This window comes from Balaenoptera physalus, assembly GCF_965194825.1.
Source record: "Balaenoptera physalus genome assembly, chromosome: 5".
Classification (NCBI taxonomy): Eukaryota; Metazoa; Chordata; class Mammalia; order Artiodactyla; family Balaenopteridae; genus Balaenoptera; species Balaenoptera physalus.
In genome coordinates, this window is record NC_138884.1 from 77223618 (window position 1) to 77244434 (window position 20817).

Sequence of the window (20817 nt, forward strand, 5' to 3'; positions counted from 1 at the left end):
AAAAAACCGAACGAACCTTTTGGCCAACCCAATAGTAATAGTTAGTAGTTATCAGGGACTATGTGCCAGGCACTGTGCTTTGTGACTCCTATTATTAAATCTTTAGAACAACCTTATGAAACAAAAACTATTATTGTGTATCCTCAAATGTAAGGGAAAGTGCTTTCCTTAGAATTAGCCCTCAGAAAAGAGGGCCTCCCCTTATGTTTGAGTCCTTACAAAGACTGTCCCATTGTGGGGTTACTCTATTTTAAACCACAAAGTAGTTTAAGCAGTCGTCCCAGTATTATGAAAATGCCTGTGGCTTGGGACTGCTTGATATTCAGGCCTTTGTGATACTCTTTCCATTTTATATAGATGAGAAAACTGAGACTTACCCAAGGTCATACAGCTAGTAAGTGGTACAGCCAGAATTCAAACCCAGGCATAAAATCTTACTCCCATCTCCTCATTTTTAATCCACCTCAGATTCTTTCTTTTACCTTTAAAAAAGTTTCAGTCTAGGAAGTTTCATCTAGGATGTTTTCTTTCCTTCTTGTTGAGGTTTCATTCTAAGAACAGAGAAGATCAGAAGATGGGTATGCATCCAGTCTGGAGTCATGCTTTTATGGATAGCACTAGGAAGGTCTAGTTCACCTTCTAAGCCAAGGTGGCATGGGATTCTCTCTGCTTCATCCTTGCCAGATCACCCTGCTTCCCTTTGCTTTGATGGGAAGTTCATTGCTTCCTGAGTCAGTCTCTTACCTTGACTCTGGTTGTAGGAGTTCTTCCTCATACTGAGCTGAAATCATTTGTCTTGGAATTTTCAGTCTGACAGAAAGGAGATCAAAATGTATGTGGCTTTGTCTCTTACTGTCTTCCCTTCCTCCCCTCCCCTTCTTCTTCCCTTTCCAATAAATGTTTTATTTCAGAATAGCTTTAGATTTATAGAAAACTTGCCAAGATAATACAGAGAATTTCTGTATACCCCTCACCCTACTGTTAAAATCTTACACTATTGTGTATCCTCAATCATTTGTCAAAACTAAGAAACCAACATGGTACATTACTATTAATTATAAACTCCAGACTTCAGTCTGATTTCACTAGTTTTTCTCTAATGTCCTTTGTTCCAGGATCCCATCCAGGATATCACATTACATTTAGTCATGATGTTTCCTTAGTCTCATCTGGTGTGTGATAGTTTTTCATTTTTTCCTTATTTTTCATGACCTTGACGGTTTTGAGGGAGTACTGGTCATGCATTTTGTAGAATGTCCCTCAATTAGGATTTATCTGATGTTTTTGTCATGGGGTTATGGGCTTGGGAGAAGAATACTGCAAAAGTAAAGTGCGATTCTCATCACATCATATTTGGGACACGTGATATCAATGTGACTTATCACTGGTGATGTTAACCTTGATCCTCTGACTAAGGTAAAGTCACTCCTCCCTCCCCTTTCCATACACAGTTTTTTAGAAGCAAGTCACTATGTTCAGCTCACACTTAAGAGGTGGGGCGATTAAGTTCTGTCTCCAGGAGGAGAAGTATCTTATGTAGATAAGTTATTTGGAATTCTTCTGTTAAGGAAGGTTTGTCTCTTCTCCTACATTAATTAATGCAACCACTTATTCATACCAATGTGGAGTGATGCATATTTATTTTATACTTTGGGTTATAATCCATTACTACTACTACTTTAGTTATTCTCTTGTGCAAATCGTTCCAGCTTTGACCACTGGGAGATCTCCCAGTTGTCTCTTGTGTCGTTTTGACATGCCCCCATTTGTTTGTTTTCTAAGGACTTCCTTACTTTCTAGCACTACAAGATATTCCAGGTTCTTCTTGTATTTTCCCTGCCCCATCCCTAGAATCAGCCATTTCTCCAAGGATCTCTGGTTCCTATTATTGGACAATGATATTAGAAACTAAGATCTGACCACTGGAGTGCTCATTGCTACTGGGATGTAACTACTTCTAGATCTTCTCAGTGGACAGAGTTTGGAAATACGTGAATGTATATCAGCCCATGTTACACACATATCTACAATATTTCTGCATCTACATTTCTTTCTATAGTTAGGCTTTTCTTTTTCAAGTGTTTATTGATATATTTTGCTGTTTAGCGAACAGCGAGATTCACTGCCTTCTACCACCAATGATAATTTTTTAAGGTAGGGGGAGAAGAAAGTAAAAATGGAGATCTTAGCGTAACTATGACTTAAGAACTCAGTCACCCTCTAGTCTGATCATGTAGTTTTAGAGATGAAGACATCCTAAGAAGTTTACTGAGATCCAAAGAGGTTAAAATACTAGCTAGTGGAACAGTCAAGATTGGAATCTGGCTTTTTGAAACGGAATCTCTTTATTTCCACAATATCTAATGCCTCTTTAAGACTAATCAGTATTCTTGGCTTTGTATTCAGCTCAGTTATTAACTTCTTCGGATGCATTAAGCAGATTAAAGTGTAATTTTAGAAATTGGTGTGCAGAGGTACGAGCTAGCCAATGGAAGTCCGCTGCAGTGTCACTGAGGAGGGATTTTGCTCTCCAGTGACAGATCAATAACTTGAAAATGATGCTCTGATGGCCAGATGTTAGTGAGTGAATCTTCTTAAATGACTATGATGATTACCCTGCCCTGTTTTACTTTTTATAACTATTGCAAAAAAAAAATCTTTTTGCTCTGGGGAGAGAATCAGAGGATTCCTATAGGACAGATACTTGATGTATACACCTGCTTTTTAGAAATGGGATATAAAGCAATGAAAGAATCTGTTTAATGTCTTCCAAGGAGTTGGTGATAGGGTAAAAAATAAAAAGCGAAAGCTGCCGCCCCCATGGCCCTTCTTTTAACAGGCCAGCCACACAGCTCCTTTCTTTTAAATTGCTTTCCGGCAGCTTTTAAAGTAAAGAACAAACACTTGAAAGTTCCTCCCAAGAGACTCCTGAGGCTATAGGACAGTCCTAGGATGCCTTCAAACCTTTCAGCCATTTCCTTTGAGAAGTGGGTATGTTTATACTTGATAAACCATGTCTTGTCACCACATAACAGTAAAATCTCCATTCTGTTCTTGTCCATTTGTACTTTAGTCATTCCATTTTATTTTTGTTTGGTACATTGTGAACATCCAAGATTTTTAGTGGAAATAAATGGTAACAGCTGTTTCTCGTGTACCAAAAAATATAATTATGAAACTTAACCTTGAGACGATATGTCCAGATTTTCCCAGGTGTGGAAATGACTTGAAAAGCTCATTTTGGGGAGTCGTCCCAGTACAGAACCACATTCAGCTGCTTGCCATCAACTTCATTCAGAGAGAGAGTTTCTATAGGTCTTTCTTTATTCCAGTACTCCCTTCTTAACACGGCTTTTCCTCTTTAAAATAGTGCAGGGACTTCCCTGGTGACGCAATGGTTAAGAATCCACCTGCCAATGCAGGAGACACGGGTTCGATCCCTGGTCCGGGAAGATCCCACATGCCGCAGAGCAACGAAGCCCGTGCGCCGTGACTACTTAGCCTGTGTTCTAGAGCCCGCGAGCCACAACTACTGAGCCCATGTGCTGCAACTACTGAAGCCCATGCACCTAGAGCCTGTGCTCCGCAGCAAGAGACGCCACCGCAATGAGAAGCCCGCGCACCGCAAGGAAGAGTAGCGCCTGCTCACCACAACTAGAGAAAGCCCGCGCACAGCAACAAAGACCCAACGCAGCCAAAAATAAATAAATAGATAAATAAATAAATAAAAGACTATGGTCTAAAAAAATTAAAAAATAAAATGGTGCATATTTACCGACATAAACTCACCCTTAAGTCCCATCTTTCATTCCTGCTTTATTTTTCTCCGTAGCTCTTACCACCATTTAAAATACTGTATATTTTACTTCCTTAGCTTTAAATTGTCTGTTTTCCCCCATTAGAATTTAAGCTCTATGATAGCAGGGGATTTGTTTCGTTCACTGCTGTCTTCCCCAGACCCAGAGTAGTACCTGGAACATAGTAGATGCTCAGTGAATGCTTCTGAATGAATAACGTGAAAGTTGTAACTCGTGATCATTTGGCCCCTGATTTTAATATAAATACAAATAGTTGAGTTTTATTTTACAGGGTTATTTTAGATTATAAGTAGAATTAAATCACATTGTTTAAAATGGGGATTTATCTATTCACCAAAAACCTCAGAATTTGTACTAGAAATGTGCATAGTGCATTGGAAGTTATGCAGCTAACTCAGTAATGCAATGCTGTTATCACATGAAAGGAATTTTGAAATTCTCTGCTAAATATCACTCAGGAAATTGGTGGAATATCTAAAAGCACATTTTTTAAAAAAGTTTAAAGGTGAATTATCTTCAGACTAACGCAAAGATATCCTGAAGTGTCATTACCCAGTTTGACCAGATTTAGCAGAAAATAACTTTTCATTGTTATAAAAAAAAAAATCTATTCTGACTAATATTTGCCACCTTAAAGAATATTAAAAGAATATGCTATAAAATCCAAAGTAATTCCTCTGAAGGAATGTCAGCATGTAGGTGCTGGCATGTTTTTATTTTTAATCATATTATGTTACAAATATATTATTTTTATTTAAAATTTCTAGCATCTGAAGTACTTACACTTTTACTTTTAAAACACATGGGCTCTTATTTCTTTAAGCAATATGTAAGATAATAGAAAAGGGTATGCAACTTGACTAGCCATTTTATGAACTAGATCTTTCAAAACAACAGCTCTAATGCCAAATTTCCTGCAGTATTCTCTCCAGGACAAGAAACAAACAAATAAAAAGCAATCCAGTCAGTGAACATCACAGACTTGTTTGCAAGCTATCTTTGGGCTGATGTAGTGCATAAATTACATCTTTGTACAAGACTGACATATGTGCCTATTCCCCCCTTTTATTTCAGAGCATTGGGGAGTCGACAATGTCTGTTGTGTTAAATCAGCTGCTTCCCATGATTAAGCCTTCAAACCAGAGGACTAATGATGACTACAGCCCCGAAGAGCTGCTGGTCCTCCTGATATATATTTATTCTGTCAGTGGAGAGTTCTCAGTGGACAAAGACCTGGGTGAAGGTGAAGAAAAAGTGAAGAAAGCGTTGGCTCAAGTCTTTTGTGAGGAGTCTGAATTGTCACCTTTGCTGCAAAAAATCACAGGTGAGTGTTTAACACAAATAGAGGACATAAACATCACCGATACAGAAAACAGATTTAAAAATAAAGGCATTTGGAAATAGAATGTAACCATCTTCATTAGAGTTGTTCAGAATTTCATAAGGCCTGATGAATGCTAGCCAGCCTTTAGGATTAGAGGTTTTTGTTGTAGGTTTTGTTTTGTTTTTTTCAGTTGTGGTAGTGAAGTGGCCTTCTAGTTGCTTGTCAGTATTCATATTCTTAGAGCCTAAGCCTTGTTAAAATAGCAAAATACTCACAGGGTGTAATATCTTTAAGGAAAAATAAAATGATGTGCATCCATCCTATTCAAAGGATTTCTGTTGACATATTCTCTTTGAGATTGTCATTTCAAACTTAAACAACAAAAACAAAAAACCTGTTTCCCTAAGATGTTGTACAATGTTATAGGATGAAAATTGCCATTTTCAAGAATAGTTTCATATTTTGACTTCTCATAATTCATCTTGAATCTGAATTAATTGGTAGTATCCAAAATAATCCCCAAACATCCCAGTAAAGTAGGCTGTTGATTTGGGGGAAATACATAATTAAATATCCTAAAATCGAACCATTTTCACTTCTAGTAAGAACTGTGATATAACTTACGGAGATATTCATTTGTGTTGTTTCATATCAAATTCAGTATTCTTTATATTTTGTGTAAAGCTTATTGCTAGTAGTGTGGATTGAGCCTGGGCCTGTTTGAGAGTGAGAAGTTATTAAAACTTACATGTAAAATGTAGATACTTTAAAAACATACCAGGTTGCCATTCATTCATGGATATGTGTGTGTGGGGCATGTAGACCTCTCCACTGGGGAAGGCTCAGCTGAGGGAGGTTACATACCATCTGACTCTTCCTCCTGTCCCCTGTCCTGCCTCCCTGGGGGAAGCACCCAGCTTGCTCAGAAGCAGGCTGTGTCTCTGTCCACCTGAGCATCCCGTGCAGGTGTGCTTTCCTTTGTGCCCACTGCTGACCTTTCCTGTGTCTGGTCATGGAAAATGAAACCCTGACAAGATGGAAACCGAATGAACTTCCCACAGAAATGAAACGTTTCCTTGCCCAGTACGGAACCTGCTTGCCAACTTAAAATCTACGTAAGGAAAACTTGTGGGAGTCGTTCCCATTTCATTAAGGTACAGCACTGAGTGTGATTCCATGTGTGTGTTTGGCTATAAATGAATATTGACTTAGAAAGGCTTAATATGGTTTATATAGAGCTTAGAACAGTGATTTGATTCAAAGTCAATTTGAACGCTAGGAGAGTATAATTGGAGGTTATTCTTAACACACATAATTCCAGAAACAGACAACAAAGATGGTGTGTTTTAGCGAGGGTGTTTGGATAGCTTTCTGCAGCGTTAGTGTGTTACTGTATTATTTTGAGAATTGAGGTCAGGCAGTCAGTGTTCATTCGATATTCGCTCAAGGTGTTTATTGACCCAGAATTTCATTCTTTATTGGTTTCTCTATTTTATGATTGCTCAGGATAGTGCATTTTCTTGCTTTTAAATGTGATTTCATGTTTAAAAACACTTCTGTACATTCGTGTTTATATTAGGAAAATTTGTAAAGTTAGCAGTTGAAGGTAAAAAAAAATAAGAATTTGTGGAAATTTTAGTGTATCTTTAAATTTTGGAGACATCTTATTTTATAATACAAAGTATACATTCCTACCTAGATTAGCTTTGTTTTTTTTTAAATTTATTTTTTATACATCTTTACTGGAGTATAATTGCTTCACAATGCTGTGTTAGTTTCTGTTGTACATCAAAGTGAATCAGCCATATGCATACACATGTCCCCACATCTCCTCCCTCTTGAGCCTCACTTCCACCTCCCTTTCCCACCCCTCTAGGTTGTCGCAGAGCACTGAGCTGATCTCCCTGTTGTATGCTGCTGCTTCCCACTAGCTATCTATTTTACATTTGGTAGTATATATATGTCGATGCTACTCTCACTTCGCCCCAGCTTCCCACCCCACCTCTCGTGTCCTCAAGTCCATTCTCTGTGTCTGTATCTTTATTCCTGCCCTGACGGTAGGTTCATCAGTACCATTTTTTTTAACTCCATATATATGCATTAGTATACAGTATTTGTTTTTCTCTTTCTGACTTCACTCTGTATGACAGACTCTAGGTCCATCCACCTCACTACAAATAACTCAATTTCCTTTCTTTTTATGGCTGAGTAATATTCCATTGTATATATATGCCACATCTTCTTTATCCATTCATCTGTCGATGGACATTTAGCTTGCTTCCATGTCCTGGCTGTTGTAAATAGTGCTACTGTGAACATTGTGGTACATGTCTCTTTTTGAATTATGGTTTTCTCAGGGTATATACCCAATGGTGGGATTGCTGGGTCATATGGTAGTTCTATTTTTAGTTTTTTAAGGAACCTCCATACTGTTCTCCATAGTGGCTGTATCAATTTACATTCCCATCAACAGTGCAGGAGGGTTCCCTTTTCACCACACTCTCTCCAGCATTTATTGTTTCTAGATTTTTTGATAATGGCCATTCTGACCAGTTTGAGGTGATACCTCATTGTAGTTTTGATTTGCATTTCTCTAATAATTAGTGATGTTGAACATCTTTTCACATGCCTCTTGGCCATCTGCATGTCTTCTTTGGTGAAATGTCTATTTAGGTCTTCTGCCCAGTTTTTAATTGGGTTGTTTGTTTTTTTGATATTGAGCTCCATGAGTTGTTTTTATATTTTGGAGATTAATCCTTTGTCAGTTGCTTCGTTTGCAAATATTTTCTCCCACTCTGAGGGTTGTCTTTTCATCTTGTTTATGGTTTCCTTTGCTGTGCAAAAGCTCTTAAGTTTCATTAGGTCCCATTTGTTTATTTTTTGTTTTTATTTTCATTGCTCTAGGAGGTGGGTCAAAAAAGAGCTTGCTGTGGTTTATGTCAAAGAGTGTTTTTCCTATGTTTTCCTCTCAAAGTTTTATAGTGTCTGGTCTTACATTTAGGTCTTTAATCCGTTTGGAGCTTATTTTCATGTATGGTGTTAGGGAGTGTTCTGATTTCATTTTTTACATGTAGCTGTCTAGTTTTCCCAGCACCACTTATTGAAGAGGCTGTCTTTTCTCCATTGTATGTTCTTGCCTCCTTTGCCATAAATTAGGTGACCATATGTGTGTGGGTTTGTCTCTGGGCTTTCTATCCTGTACCATTGATGTATATTTCTGTTTTTGTGCCAGTACCACACTGTCTTGATTACTGTAGTTTTGTAGTATAGTCTGAAGTCCAGGAGCTTGATTCCTCCAGCTCCATTTTTCTTTCTCAAGATTGCTTTGGCTATTTGGGGTCTTTTGTGTTTCCATACAAATTGTAAAATTTTTTGTTCTAATTCTGTGAAGAATTCCCTAGATTAGCTTTGGATGTACAGTTCAAACAGGGTGGATAAGATGTGCTACTTAGACTTGACATAAGTCAGCTTGCCAGTGGAACACACATGCATTGATCAAACCTTGTGGACACCAAAAGGACTTGATTTCTGAAGGTAGATTTTTACTTGGCCAGTATAGACATGCCCCTTATTAAGTATGTTGAAAAGTCATGTGTCCTGAGAAGTAGGGTTTATGTTTACAGTTAGCTGCTGAAGAGAATGTTTAATCTACATCTCAGGATAAGGAGTAATAGGATAGTGTTGAGGCAGTGGTGACTCAGTCTTGTAGAATAGGATGGAATACGCAGTATGTACTGGAAGAATTGAATTGTCTTCCAAATGTGCTTAGCCTTTCATGGAACTAGGTGAGTTTGGCTTTTACCATGAACTTGCCCACAGTGTTGCACTTATATTATTCCAGTTTATAATCTCAGCTTACTTGCTACTGGGTGGCAGAAATTACTCTATGTCTTGTGGACATTTTGTGGTTGATGAGATTTAGTTTAAAAGTACTATTGAAAACAAGCAATCAAGATAAGAATTCTACTTTTTATATAATGCTGTAATTTTACTAATCTTAACTGTTGATAGAATCAAGAAATCAATACTTCTTCTGTACTAAAAATTAAGCATGTTATCATCACTCAACTGCTAAGTGATAGAACCAGGATTTGAACCTAGGTGTTCTGGATCTGGAGCCCATGTCTTTAAACATGAAATTCTAAACCTGCCACAGGCTCACTTCCATAACCACTGCATATTGTATTCTGTAACTTTTGCTGGCTTAAACTTATTGTTTTATGCCATGCATGCTCACTTTCTGAATAGTGAATTAATATTTGGTTAATATTATAGATATTACTTGTGCTTTTGAATCTGTCTATAATAGCTCCTTATAGGAGTTTCCTCGTACCTTCCTGTTTTGGTGCATGTATCCTCTTTGTTCCTCCATTGCTATAAAGAAATTAAAATATTATATCTAGTCACTGAAATCTATTGGTTGTCTAGCTTTCTAAAACAGTAGTAGCAAACTTAAATTCCTTTTATTTCAATAATACCTCTCGACAATAATTACCCTATATTTAAAATTCATCTTTCCTTTTATATGTTAAAAGTGTAATTTACTTTTGATAGTTTCTTTCATTTCTCTCTAGTCTTCCCTTTTATGGAAAGGGCAATGAGAAATTGTGTTTGGCAAAACAAAGCAAAACTTAAGCATGGTCAATGGCAGCGTATTATTTTCTTTTTAATAGGTACTCTTGGGGAGAGTGGTGGGCAAAAACTCTCTTTTCTACTCACACAAAATAACAAGGGTTGGCTCTCAGGGTGTCAGGGATGGGAGTTGTAAAAAGAAAATTGGTACGGCCTAAGTGTGTCATTTAGTGTTGTGCTTTCTCAGTCTTGCTAAGTTCAAAGAGAGTATCAGTTTCCATATATGTTAGTAGTTGCATGGCAGTCACAAGAGAAAACAAAGGAAAACCATTTGAACTTTCTTCAGAGTATGAAATCAAAACACTCATTTCAAAGATCTGTGCAAATGTGGACTGCCATCATACAGGGAGCTATGTCAGAAAGAGCAGAGGCTTAGAGCAGAAATCCTTGATTCAAAAGTCCTGGCTCTGTCATTTCCTAGCAGTGTGTGTTAGTGGGCGCATTACCATCTCTGAACCTTGATAATAAATATAAGCGCCCTATTGACCACTCATGACTTTGCTGAGAATAAAATGATGTGATGTGTGTGAGCTAATTTTTGATCCATGCAGCATTGTAATAGGTAATTTTTTTTTCCATTGCTGTTATTATTTTGATGGCATCTAGCTGTCATGGAGGGCAGTGCTTCCCAGCCTTTTTCATGCAGTTTTGCACACAGGCAGTAAGAATGTTTGCAGAGTCTACCGAGTAAGTGGACAGGCTGGTGTGGTCGGGGGCCAGCAGCAGCAGGGGCTTGATCACTCCAGGCCCTACCCGCAAGACCTGTGAACCGAAGCAGCAGCTTGGCACACCGGTAAACTATTAAGGGCAAATCAGTGCTCTAAGGTATGTTGGTCAGAAGGCTCTGGAATCAGGAAGCAAAGAAAAACAAAACTTGCATATGGTTTTTGACACCCAAAACTCTTGGAAAACAATTTTTTTGGTAAACAGTTTTTATATTACTCATTAATTTATGTCCCTGAATTTTTATAGTGTCTTTAAAGATCAGGTCACTAAGAGCTAGATCTATTTAGTTAGGTTCAGTGTAATGCTAGGGAATGAAAGATTCAAAATATCTAAAAGCTCTATGGTTCAAGAGAGAGGCATGATAATACCACAGAAACTGTAATTTATATTTATTAGATTCTTATTTTACTTCCTGTTGATAATTTGGGATTATCAATTTCTGTATTATTATATTAGGATTGTACCTGGATATATGTAATGGAAAATTTACAAGATTAGCTTAAATAATAAATAAAAATAAATAAGGATTTATTTTTTTCTCGGCAGGAAGTTCAGAGACAGGCAGCAGAACTCACACTCCTTTTGGCTTCCTTCCTTCCTCCCTTTCTTCCTTTTTTTCCTGTCGGTATATTTCATCATCATGGTCATGAGGTGGACACTCCTCTTCCATGTATTGTGTCCCTGCTTTAGGCAAGGAGGGAGGAAGGATGAAAGTAAAAGGAATATACTAGTGGTGTCTGCCCTTTTTTATGTTAGGGGAACCATAGCTTTCTGGAAGTCCTACCCAGAAGACTTGTAATCGTTGCCTAGAACTGGGTTTCATGACCACCTCTGGCTACTAGAGAATCTGATGTATATTTTTAACTGGGCACATATTTGTCATGAACAAAGTCAGGGTTCTGTTAAAAGAAAGAAGGTGAGAATGGGCATTACGTAAGAAACTTGAATTTGCTGCAGTTATTATTATAGGCTTCCCTGACAGAGGAAATTCTAAGGCAATATAATATACTGTGAGATGGAGTGATGCCCCGGGTGCATTTATAGTATTAGTTTTCTTTTACAATATATACTGAAAAAACACACTATTGTGTGCTAGTATCATGGACTTATAGCACAAATATTTTAAACTTATCAGTATTCATTGAACATGTCTATGTATCTGGCATTATTCTCTCTAAGCATAGAAACTCTGGGGGCGGCAGTGGTGGAGTAAAGGCTCTGAGCACAGGATTTGGAGTCAGGTGGGACTATCAGGTAATAACAGCATTATAATATCTGATAATCCTAGATAATACTATAGTGTTCAAAGTGCTTTTGTAAACAGTGTTGCCTTTGATCTGAAAAGAATATGTACGTTTGAGCCCATAAACTTATATGCCTAAAAAATTATACCCCAAATATCTGAGCTCAAATGAAATATATCTATAATGCTGAGTTGTCTTTAAGACAGTTTACTCATAAATATACTGCTAGTTTTTCAAACATGGTTTGGAACGGAGAATATAAAATTATATATAAACTTGGAAATAGTAGAGTTGCAGTTTTCCCTGTGTTTCCATTTTTTCCATGGCAGTTCCCTCCCTAATAAACCTTTTGTCTTTAGGTAAAACCCAGGTACACTTTGGGGAGGTCCCAGTTGCCTGGGTTTTTGTAATAGGTATAAAGACTCATAAGGCATATATTATTATGTTTTATGAATGGAAAGGTTCTCAACAATTATCCAGTTTATTCATTTTGCACAAGAGAAAATCAGTGCCCCAAAAGGTTGACTAATTTGCCTCAGATCACCAACCAATAGCCTATCCAGTGCAAGAATGGAACTAGAGACTGTGTTTCCTGATTCCCAGTCCAGAATTCTTTTTACTAGACCAGTGATTCCCAACCTTTGTCTCATGGATCCCTGGGAAAATCTAGGACTTAGAACAAAAGGTTCACTCCTCTGTGTGTGCTTTGTGCTTCATGCATATATTCAGTATTACTCTTCACATATAAATATACAAATATTTGTAGATATAATTGTAATTTATAAAATACAAATTCATTGAAAGATATTGCTGAAGCTATACAATTTTTCCTTTGTATCTTTTAGGTAACAGATACCAAAAACATAATTATAAGATTTCCCCATACTTTAAAAATGTTTGAAATCGTGAGTTACAATAGGAGTCTCAAACTCAAATGCTTACAGGGACCAGCAACTAATATAAATAAGTAAAGTAGGTTAGGTTTTGGAAAAACAACAGTGAAGGTACAGTGATAATTAGCAAAAGATAGTCGGTCTTAATAAAGGGGGCAATAGGGAGTGGTGATGACTGTGTCAAACTGGAGATCCTCTAATTGTTTCTAGGAGAGCGTGAGTCTAATATTGCCAATCTCTCAAGAAATCAGGAATCTGAGGGTTTTTTTTAATATTCTTAATTAACCAAATTTAAAAAGTTGGCTCATTTTCTAAAACACTGCGTGAGTCAAAGAGATCTTGTTGAAGGGCAGAATTCAGCTTGTAGGCTTCCAGGTTGCCATCTTTATACTAGAGTTTAGTATCTAGTATACAACCCAGCATACAGGTTGCAATCTTTATACTAGGTACTGCCTCAGGTATTGATTACAGAGAAAAGCGTTTAAATCTCTAACTAATACTTACTAGAAATCTGAAAGATCTCTAGGCAGATGAAATTAGACACTACAGGTCGGTCAGAAAGCAAAGGAAAGGACCTAGTGACCTCCTTTTTTGACTTCTTTTAACTAAAAGAAAAAAAAAATCACATTTGTTTACATTTTAATCTGGCATGAGTTTACCAGTGAAGTAGCATAGGTTTTCCTTCCAAATAGATTCTGTAAAGATACCATCTAAGTGGAAGTAGACTTCCCACAGAACTCTGTCTATTGGATGGAAAATGCTGGGAAGCAATTTTGGGTTTAATATTAGGAAGACAGCTCAGGAAAATAAAGCCAGCCAGCAAGTCTGACTCACCCCCATGAGAAGAGCTTCCCAGCACAGGGAACTGACACTGAGACTTGTGTCAGTAGGAATTTTACTAAGACATTTGAGGACTTTAAAATATTACGGTGTGAAAAGTCAGTTCTGTGGAAGGGATGGTGCATAAGTTCTCCTCAAATTCTGGGAAGATGGTATTTTTCTAGCTAGATCCATAGTTGTGCTTCCTTTGCTATGTAATTCCCAAAACTTTGGCATAAAATAATGGCAGGATTCCTGTTATTCTAACTGGAATAATCTGAACTTCACATTGATTGGGATAAAATGTATAAATTACCTTCATGATGCAGCATGATTTTTAAAATCATCTTCAACTTTTTTAAAGTTTTGATTTTAAGGGATCTTGTTTCCTGAGTTTTTTCTTCTCTATTCCTTCCCACTTTCTTTTGCCCTGTTTAAGATCAACCATGGATAATAAATGAGGAAAGGCAGGTCCAGTTTGGAAAGCACTGTTCTTAGGGACACTGAAGGTAAGAATAGTCTAGTGAGCTTTCAACCAATATCCACTTGCATTCCTGTGAAAATCTAACAGAGGACTTCGATGAGAAGGAGCTGAGAATTCGTTTTCAATGGCTTGTGGAAGGCAGCTTATGGTACTTTCAGGTCTACTTTCCAGTGGAAAGCATATGTATCTACTCTTATCTCCTCAGTAAGACAAAGCCACATTCTACAACCAAGAGTACAAATCTATTTGCAATGATTTATTTTTGACAGCTTTCCTCTTTTGAAAAAGTTCAGGTAAACATAGACCATATAAAATTATTATTGCTATTTATGGCTGCCACTTTATTATGAAAACTTTCATCTCCATCAACACAAGGCATAGACGTTTTGTTTATTACGTTAGTAGAGGTATGTCTTTCAAACAAAGCATTTTTCATCATTGGTCAAGTACTTTCCCAGCCTTGTAGAAAGTCAGTCTTCTTTGTAAAATATAAAGTACTTCCCAACAGAGAATTGTAAAAGATGAGGAGCTAATGAGAATTTCTCCTCCTGTGCTTCCTTTACTCTGTCACCTCTGCATTCTTTCCTCCTCTCACAGCTTTGCCTCAGTAATTCACCAAATATGCATTTCTGCAGATTTCTGCTCCTACGGGCACTATTTCAATTGAAAAATAGTTTTCAAGATTTCAGAAATCTTTCCCTTGAAAAGTTGTTCCTTGGACCTTGAGGACTGCCAGTGACAAAGGATGTTGCTGTGGTAACTAGAAGGGTGATCCTAAAAGTTCATTGCCACCCTTCATGTTACCCCCACACTTGAATGAAAACTTCAGTTCATTACAGTAGGTGACAGCGTACAAAACCATGACTGCAGAATCCACTCACTCAGCTGAAAGAGGACTTCAGGATGCAGGGGAAAATTCATTTCAGAAAAGATTCTGCCTCCCCTCTTGGTTCTAGTTTATGGATTCTCAGTTATTGTGGCATTCCAGTATTAGACTTTTCATTAAGGTATATACCTTCATTTCTAGTGTTTCAGATTTCTTGTTTCAGGGCTGCCGAAACAAAACAAAACAAAAGCTTTAAAGACTGTTGTTTTCTATTATGGTTTGTAACACTGTTTGGTATAATAGGGTCTATTTTTCCTCTTGATTTCTAAGATTTCTGCTGGAAAGTCTTAATGAAAAACATATGTCTGCCCTAAATCACTCCCATGAGAAATGTTGGAACTGTTACATTTAGTTTTACCGTCCAACATATTAAAATAGTTAACCACAGCACATATTACAAAACGGCTATATCAAGTGAAGATTACAATGTTTAGTTCATATTTAAAATATATCACAAGCTGTGTATAAAAATATTTAGAACTGCCTATCAAGGTAGCTAGCCAGTTATGTAATTTTGCAAAAATATTAAGAGATCACTACGAATTACTTTCTCAAGTACTTAATTTTTCCATACCAGCTCATAAAAACAGTCATTCTTAACTAAGACACTGGAACGTATCTTCTTGCAGTGGTATTTATAGATGCACAAATGCACGAGACAGACTGTCCATATCGTTAATTTTTATGTCTGCACATGATGCCAATAGTAATAATTGTGTGTGTGACAGAGAGATTAATACTTGCTGATTCTTATTAACTGCACATTAGACTATAAATTTCTCAGTCATGAAAGAGAACAAATGGAATGCATGGAATACAGGGTAATTTTCTTAAACACATAGCTCTGGCTCAGATAGGAGTGATTGGGTGGTATGGCTGAAAAGAGCACAGAGGGGAAGGGGCCTGATGTTTATTCCTAAATACGCCCATCGGTGTGTAACCTGAAAGTCACTTAGCTTCCTTTGGACTCAGGATCCTCATCATAAAATGAGAGTTTTATTAGGTGAATCTAAGGTCTCTTCTTTCACTACCATTCTATGGTTCTAGCTTCTTCTGCTTTTTATTTTTATCGGATTCAATGTACTCCCTTCCCTACCTCTAAATCAGCTCCTCCTCAATACCATTCTGTCTTTTTCATGCAATCACTGTCATCTCAGAAGGGAAGCAATGGAGTCATTGACTCAACCTCAGCTCCTAGAGAGCAGCCCAGCTCTGTTTCCTTTGGGATGCTGTTTACAGCTCTCCAAAAATGCTCCGTGTTCTCCCATGGCCTTCCCTCTAAAATCCCTGACTCCACGCCTGCCCACCCATTTATCCTGCCTGCTGATACCAGGATAACATTCTTAAATTTAATTTTATATTTTAATATCTTTAAGGTTTTTCCTCTACTATTACAGTCATACGTTCTCCTTGTAGAAAATTTGGAAATGTCACGAACAGTGTAGAAGAAGCCACATACAATTTTATTGAATATTGATGAAAAGCAGATACTTGCCATTTGTTTTCATCTTTTGTGAATTGCCTGCTCGTGGTCTTTTCCTTTTTTTCCTACTGATTATTAATTTTATTCTTAATGATTTTAAATCAGAGCATTTGTATTATTAAGTTTATTATTACTTAGTCATATATTTTGCTAGCATGTCTTCCTAGTTGGTATTTGCCGTTCATATTTGCTTATATGGCAAGTCTGGAGACAGAGCTATATTTAGGAATTTTCGGGCAGGGGCTCCAACAGTGTGATTGGGACTCTGCATCTTTTAAGCTTTTCATCCTTCTAAGTATTGACCTCATTCTTTTCTATCACAGCTGCCTCTGTGTGACCTCTCTCCCTCCCAGACATTCCTGGCTTATGTAATTCCAGAATAGCAACTCAGGAAAAGAGAGAGCTTTTTTTCTTCCAGGGGTTGTAGATCAATCCTAGGAAACGAAGCTGACTGTCACTGTTACTGTTCCACTCACTGTTGCCAGGGGAATGGGGCTCTCTTTGGCCAAGCTGAGTCCTGTGTTCATAGCTGTGTTGGGAGTGAGCAGGAGGGAGGTCGGGGCAGGGATTTGGAGAAATGGGCAGTGGGCTGTGATCGACAGTCCAGCACTGCCATTTAACATAGGGTCTGGAGTAATTCCACAGAGGAAGGGATACTGACGTACAAAAGCTAGGTACGTCCACCATGAGAACATTCACTAATAAACCAGTTTTATTTCTTTATATTTAAAAAATACATCTTGTCTTCTCCCTCTTGGGTTTTGTATTTTGCCTGTAAATGGATAAAGATGTCATTGGCACCAGAATAATTGCTTCAAGAGTAGGTATTTGTATGCCTAAAAATAATTGTCTGGAATTTTCACTAATGTTTTAAAAAACAGCATCAGAACAACTGTGGACTAAGGGAATTCTTAGAGCTCAAGCTGCTTTCACCATGCAATTGCCCCTCAGCACTCGAGTAGCAGTAATTGTGCCTGTCATGCATGGCTGTGTAATTATATATAATTCTTTGCATATAAGAATTAGAAGGGCAGCGATTGTCATCTGGATGAATTTTAGAGCTCCATTCATATTTATGTGTTCCTTAAAATATTTATAATCGGACTTTCTTCCCTGATGACAGCCATATACTTGTTCACTGTAGGATAGTTGGAAGATCTTTTGCTCTTTAATAGACACAGAATAAAATTTAAAATTTCCTATGAACCCACCACCCAGAGAAATCTACTGTTAGTATTTTGATATGTATTTGGTGATCTATTTATTGGTAAGTGGAAATTCAGATCCCATATATGCGTCCCAAGTGAATATAGCAGGTGAGATTTTGTTTTAAATGTGTTTTGTAGTTTATCTGTTAAGGTCAGAGTGCCTAGAATAAAGAGGGCCCCAGGTATAATGTCACATATGGTTTCTGAAACTAACATTGGAAAGATGGTTGTTGAGAATGTTGGTTCTGAATCCATGTCCCAATTTCTAAGAGACATTATCCCTCAAAAGTCAGATTACCCTTAATCAGAACATAAAGGAGAATACTCTAAGCCAAAAAGGAGGACTATTAGGACCTTGGGTAGGAGGAAAAACACTTAGGTACAAGTAGTTCAGCCTAGAATTGTGGCAGAAGAAAATTAAAGAGAGACACAACAGGCTCTAGGCTCTGACTTATAATTTTATTATGTGAGAAGAGAAGATTAATATTTTAAAAACCAGGAGGAGAACATATGTGTACAACCATGGTGATACTCATTTGTATTTTGAAATTTAGTTGTAAATGTAACCAAGAATGTAATTCCCATAGAAGCCTGACTTTTTTCTGCCTTCGTGTGTTGCCTGTTTCTTCTGTCCTTAGCACCTGGACTGAATTGGTCCCAAAAGGAATGGTAATTTTCCCTGAAGTGTTTATGAAATGAAGCCCCCTTCTGCTTTTTTTTCTTTCATTTTAAACACAAGACATATGCCTGCACCTCTTCGTCAGGCTCTTGAGTTGTTGCCAACCTGACAGAGAGCCATCTGGAACAGGAAACTGTTGGGGTGCAATGTTCATTAACAATTGACATTTTCCAACATGTAAAATGCTTTAGGGTTTTAATTCTAGATGCTGTGGTTTTGTCCAAACTATACTCTAAAATAATTGGACTCTTTATTTCCTTATTTTTGTTGTGGTGGTTAAGAACAACAGTTAAATCTGATCTGTCTTTTTCATAGTCTGAGGTAGGATTGGGGGTTTCTTTTCTGTAGAAATCACCACCTTGCAAAGAATTTAATCTTTGGCTAAAAAAGGTTTCTTCATAGTTAAAATGTGGTTGGATACTTCCTCACTGGCAATGCACACCCTTTCTGTCAAAGTGTAGAAACAATGCACCATGTAAACAATAACACTTCAGTTATAATTTACGGTATTCGGGGCATCTCTTTGATGTACAAGAAGTGAAGCACATGTTTTCATCTATCAGAAAAGCAGAATGCTTTACATTTCGTTCCCAGAAACAGATATCAAGACACTGATTTTTTTCTGTGATTGTATCTTTGTTATTATTTTTATACTTTAATCTCTTGTTTCCCATCCCCCTTCTCCCTTCCTTGCTCCTAATCTCACACTTCTGTGAGAGAAATCATAAAGCTGTTCACCTTGGGAGTTTGCACACTGTATTCTTGATTATTTCAAATTGTTCTTGAGAATGCAGAAGCCCAGACAAAATGACATCATCCAAGATGAGTACAGCCTTTTATTTTGGAAATGGGTATTTAATGGCTTTTGATTATAGAGTGATTGTAGCATTTCAGAGCAACAGCCCTTCCAGATATTCGGCTGGAAGTGTTGACGCTGTTATATGTCAGGGCCGCTATACCCAGAGTTTAGAATAGAACAAAACCACCAGGGTATATTTGTTGGAATTTCTTGGTAGGGTATGTGCAAATTACAATCAAAATATCAGATCTCTAATTACTTCCTTATTGTTTTTATCTCTGCAGTTCTCTCTTGAGCCAATTTATGCCTTATCATTTTTTAAAATACAGATTCAACATGTGAAAGATCCGGGGACAAGTTCTGGGAACATAGATATGTTGGCTTTTTGTTGGGCCTTTTTAAGGCCATAGCTCTTGTTTTCCAATTTGGCAGTGAGAAATAATCAGTGTTTTGCTTAAAATAATGGAAGAGCAAAAATGAACATGATCAGGCTGAAAAAAAATCTGGGTCATTACTCTCCAGGGTAGGGAGGAGCTAGAAATGGTTACCAAATACTGTGCTACACCCGCAGTGTCCTCAGTGTCTGGACCAAAGGCACACACCCTCTGCACTGGACTTTTCAGAGCAGTAGAATGTCATTTTTGCATGATCACCTTCTCACTCTGGAGGCTTTTTATTCTTTTGTACCCTTTGTTCCAGCCACAGGCTTTTCAGTTCCTTAAATACATTACATTCCCTCCAACTAACTCCCCACCCTAGTCCAATTAACCCATTCAGAGCTCAGCTCAGGCCACATGTCCTAGGCTCAGCCTCCTCTGCCCCTCCTCGCTAGCTCAGCACCCTCCACCCTCATCACGTGTCTAGTGAACAGTTCATTATATATTTGTGTGATAATTTGATTAGTGTCTGTCTCCCGCCAGCCCCCCCTCCCCACCCCCCCCCCCAGCCCCTGGCCCCAGAGCATAAACTCCATCAGTTTTGTTCACCATTGTATCTCAAGTACGGACTATGCTTGGGGGCACATGGAAGGCCCTTCATAAGTACAGTATTTATTGAATGAAGGAGGGAATAAGAAAGCAGCTCTGGCTCAGCTCCAGCGTTTCATCTGACACTGCAATGCTGCAAATATGTTGCAGCTTTACCAGAGGAACTCTGCTTTGGGGAACAGAAAGGTTGGTTGAAGAAGAGAATGGAATATCAAAAGGAAGCCATGGCCTATCAATGAGAGTTTGGAAATCCCATTGTTTGCAATATAGTGAAGAAAATATTTCATGCAGTGAAAACAAATGGTATCAGCCATTAATGGAACAGTTATTTTGTGCTTTAATATTTTTATCCTACCAGATTTTAAATTCTGGAGGTTTTTGGTTAAATTCACTGTTTCCCCATTTCTCCTTATTTTTTTTCATCTTTATTACTTTGTCCTTCTTCTCTTTCATCCCCTCGTCTTGTTTCCTTGCCAGCTAGTGAGCCTGCCGTTCAGCCATACCTGGAGTGCAAAACATTTTTTAACTTAACTTTTAGATCCTCTGACAATTCTTTTCCAACCTGAATATAACAAGGAAGAAACCAGCCCCAGAATGTCTGGGGCAGTTCTTTGGCCTGTGGACAGAACCACAGGGGCAGGAGAGCGTCCTCTCAAGATGGTGATTCTTGGGAATCCGGCTGTCTTGGGAATCACGCAGCTCACAACTGTAGTTAGGTGGGCTGATCGTTTGTCTCGCACTGTAAGGGGCTTCAACGGACGAATTCCGTGAAGGAAAGTAAATGTCACGTATAAACCATCATTTGAAAACCAGTGTCATATAATCGAATACAATCA

At 37.8% G+C, this 20817-nt stretch overlaps 1 protein-coding gene across 10 annotated transcripts in view; it reads left to right on the top strand.

The window, feature by feature from the left end:
• The window catches only part of SCFD2 (sec1 family domain containing 2), a 402102-nt gene that overhangs the window by 165415 nt on the left and 215870 nt on the right, over nucleotides 1-20817 (top strand). For all 10 annotated transcript variants that reach the window (XR_014263821.1, XM_082462256.1, XM_082462260.1 and 7 more), the window contains exon 5: nucleotides 4893-5142. Coding sequence is in view for 9 of the 10 variants with exons in the window: in XM_082462256.1 (XP_082318382.1) it covers nucleotides 4893-5142 (250 nt within the window). In the remaining variant the exon portion in view is untranslated. The remainder of the gene's footprint in view (nucleotides 1-4892; nucleotides 5143-20817) is intronic.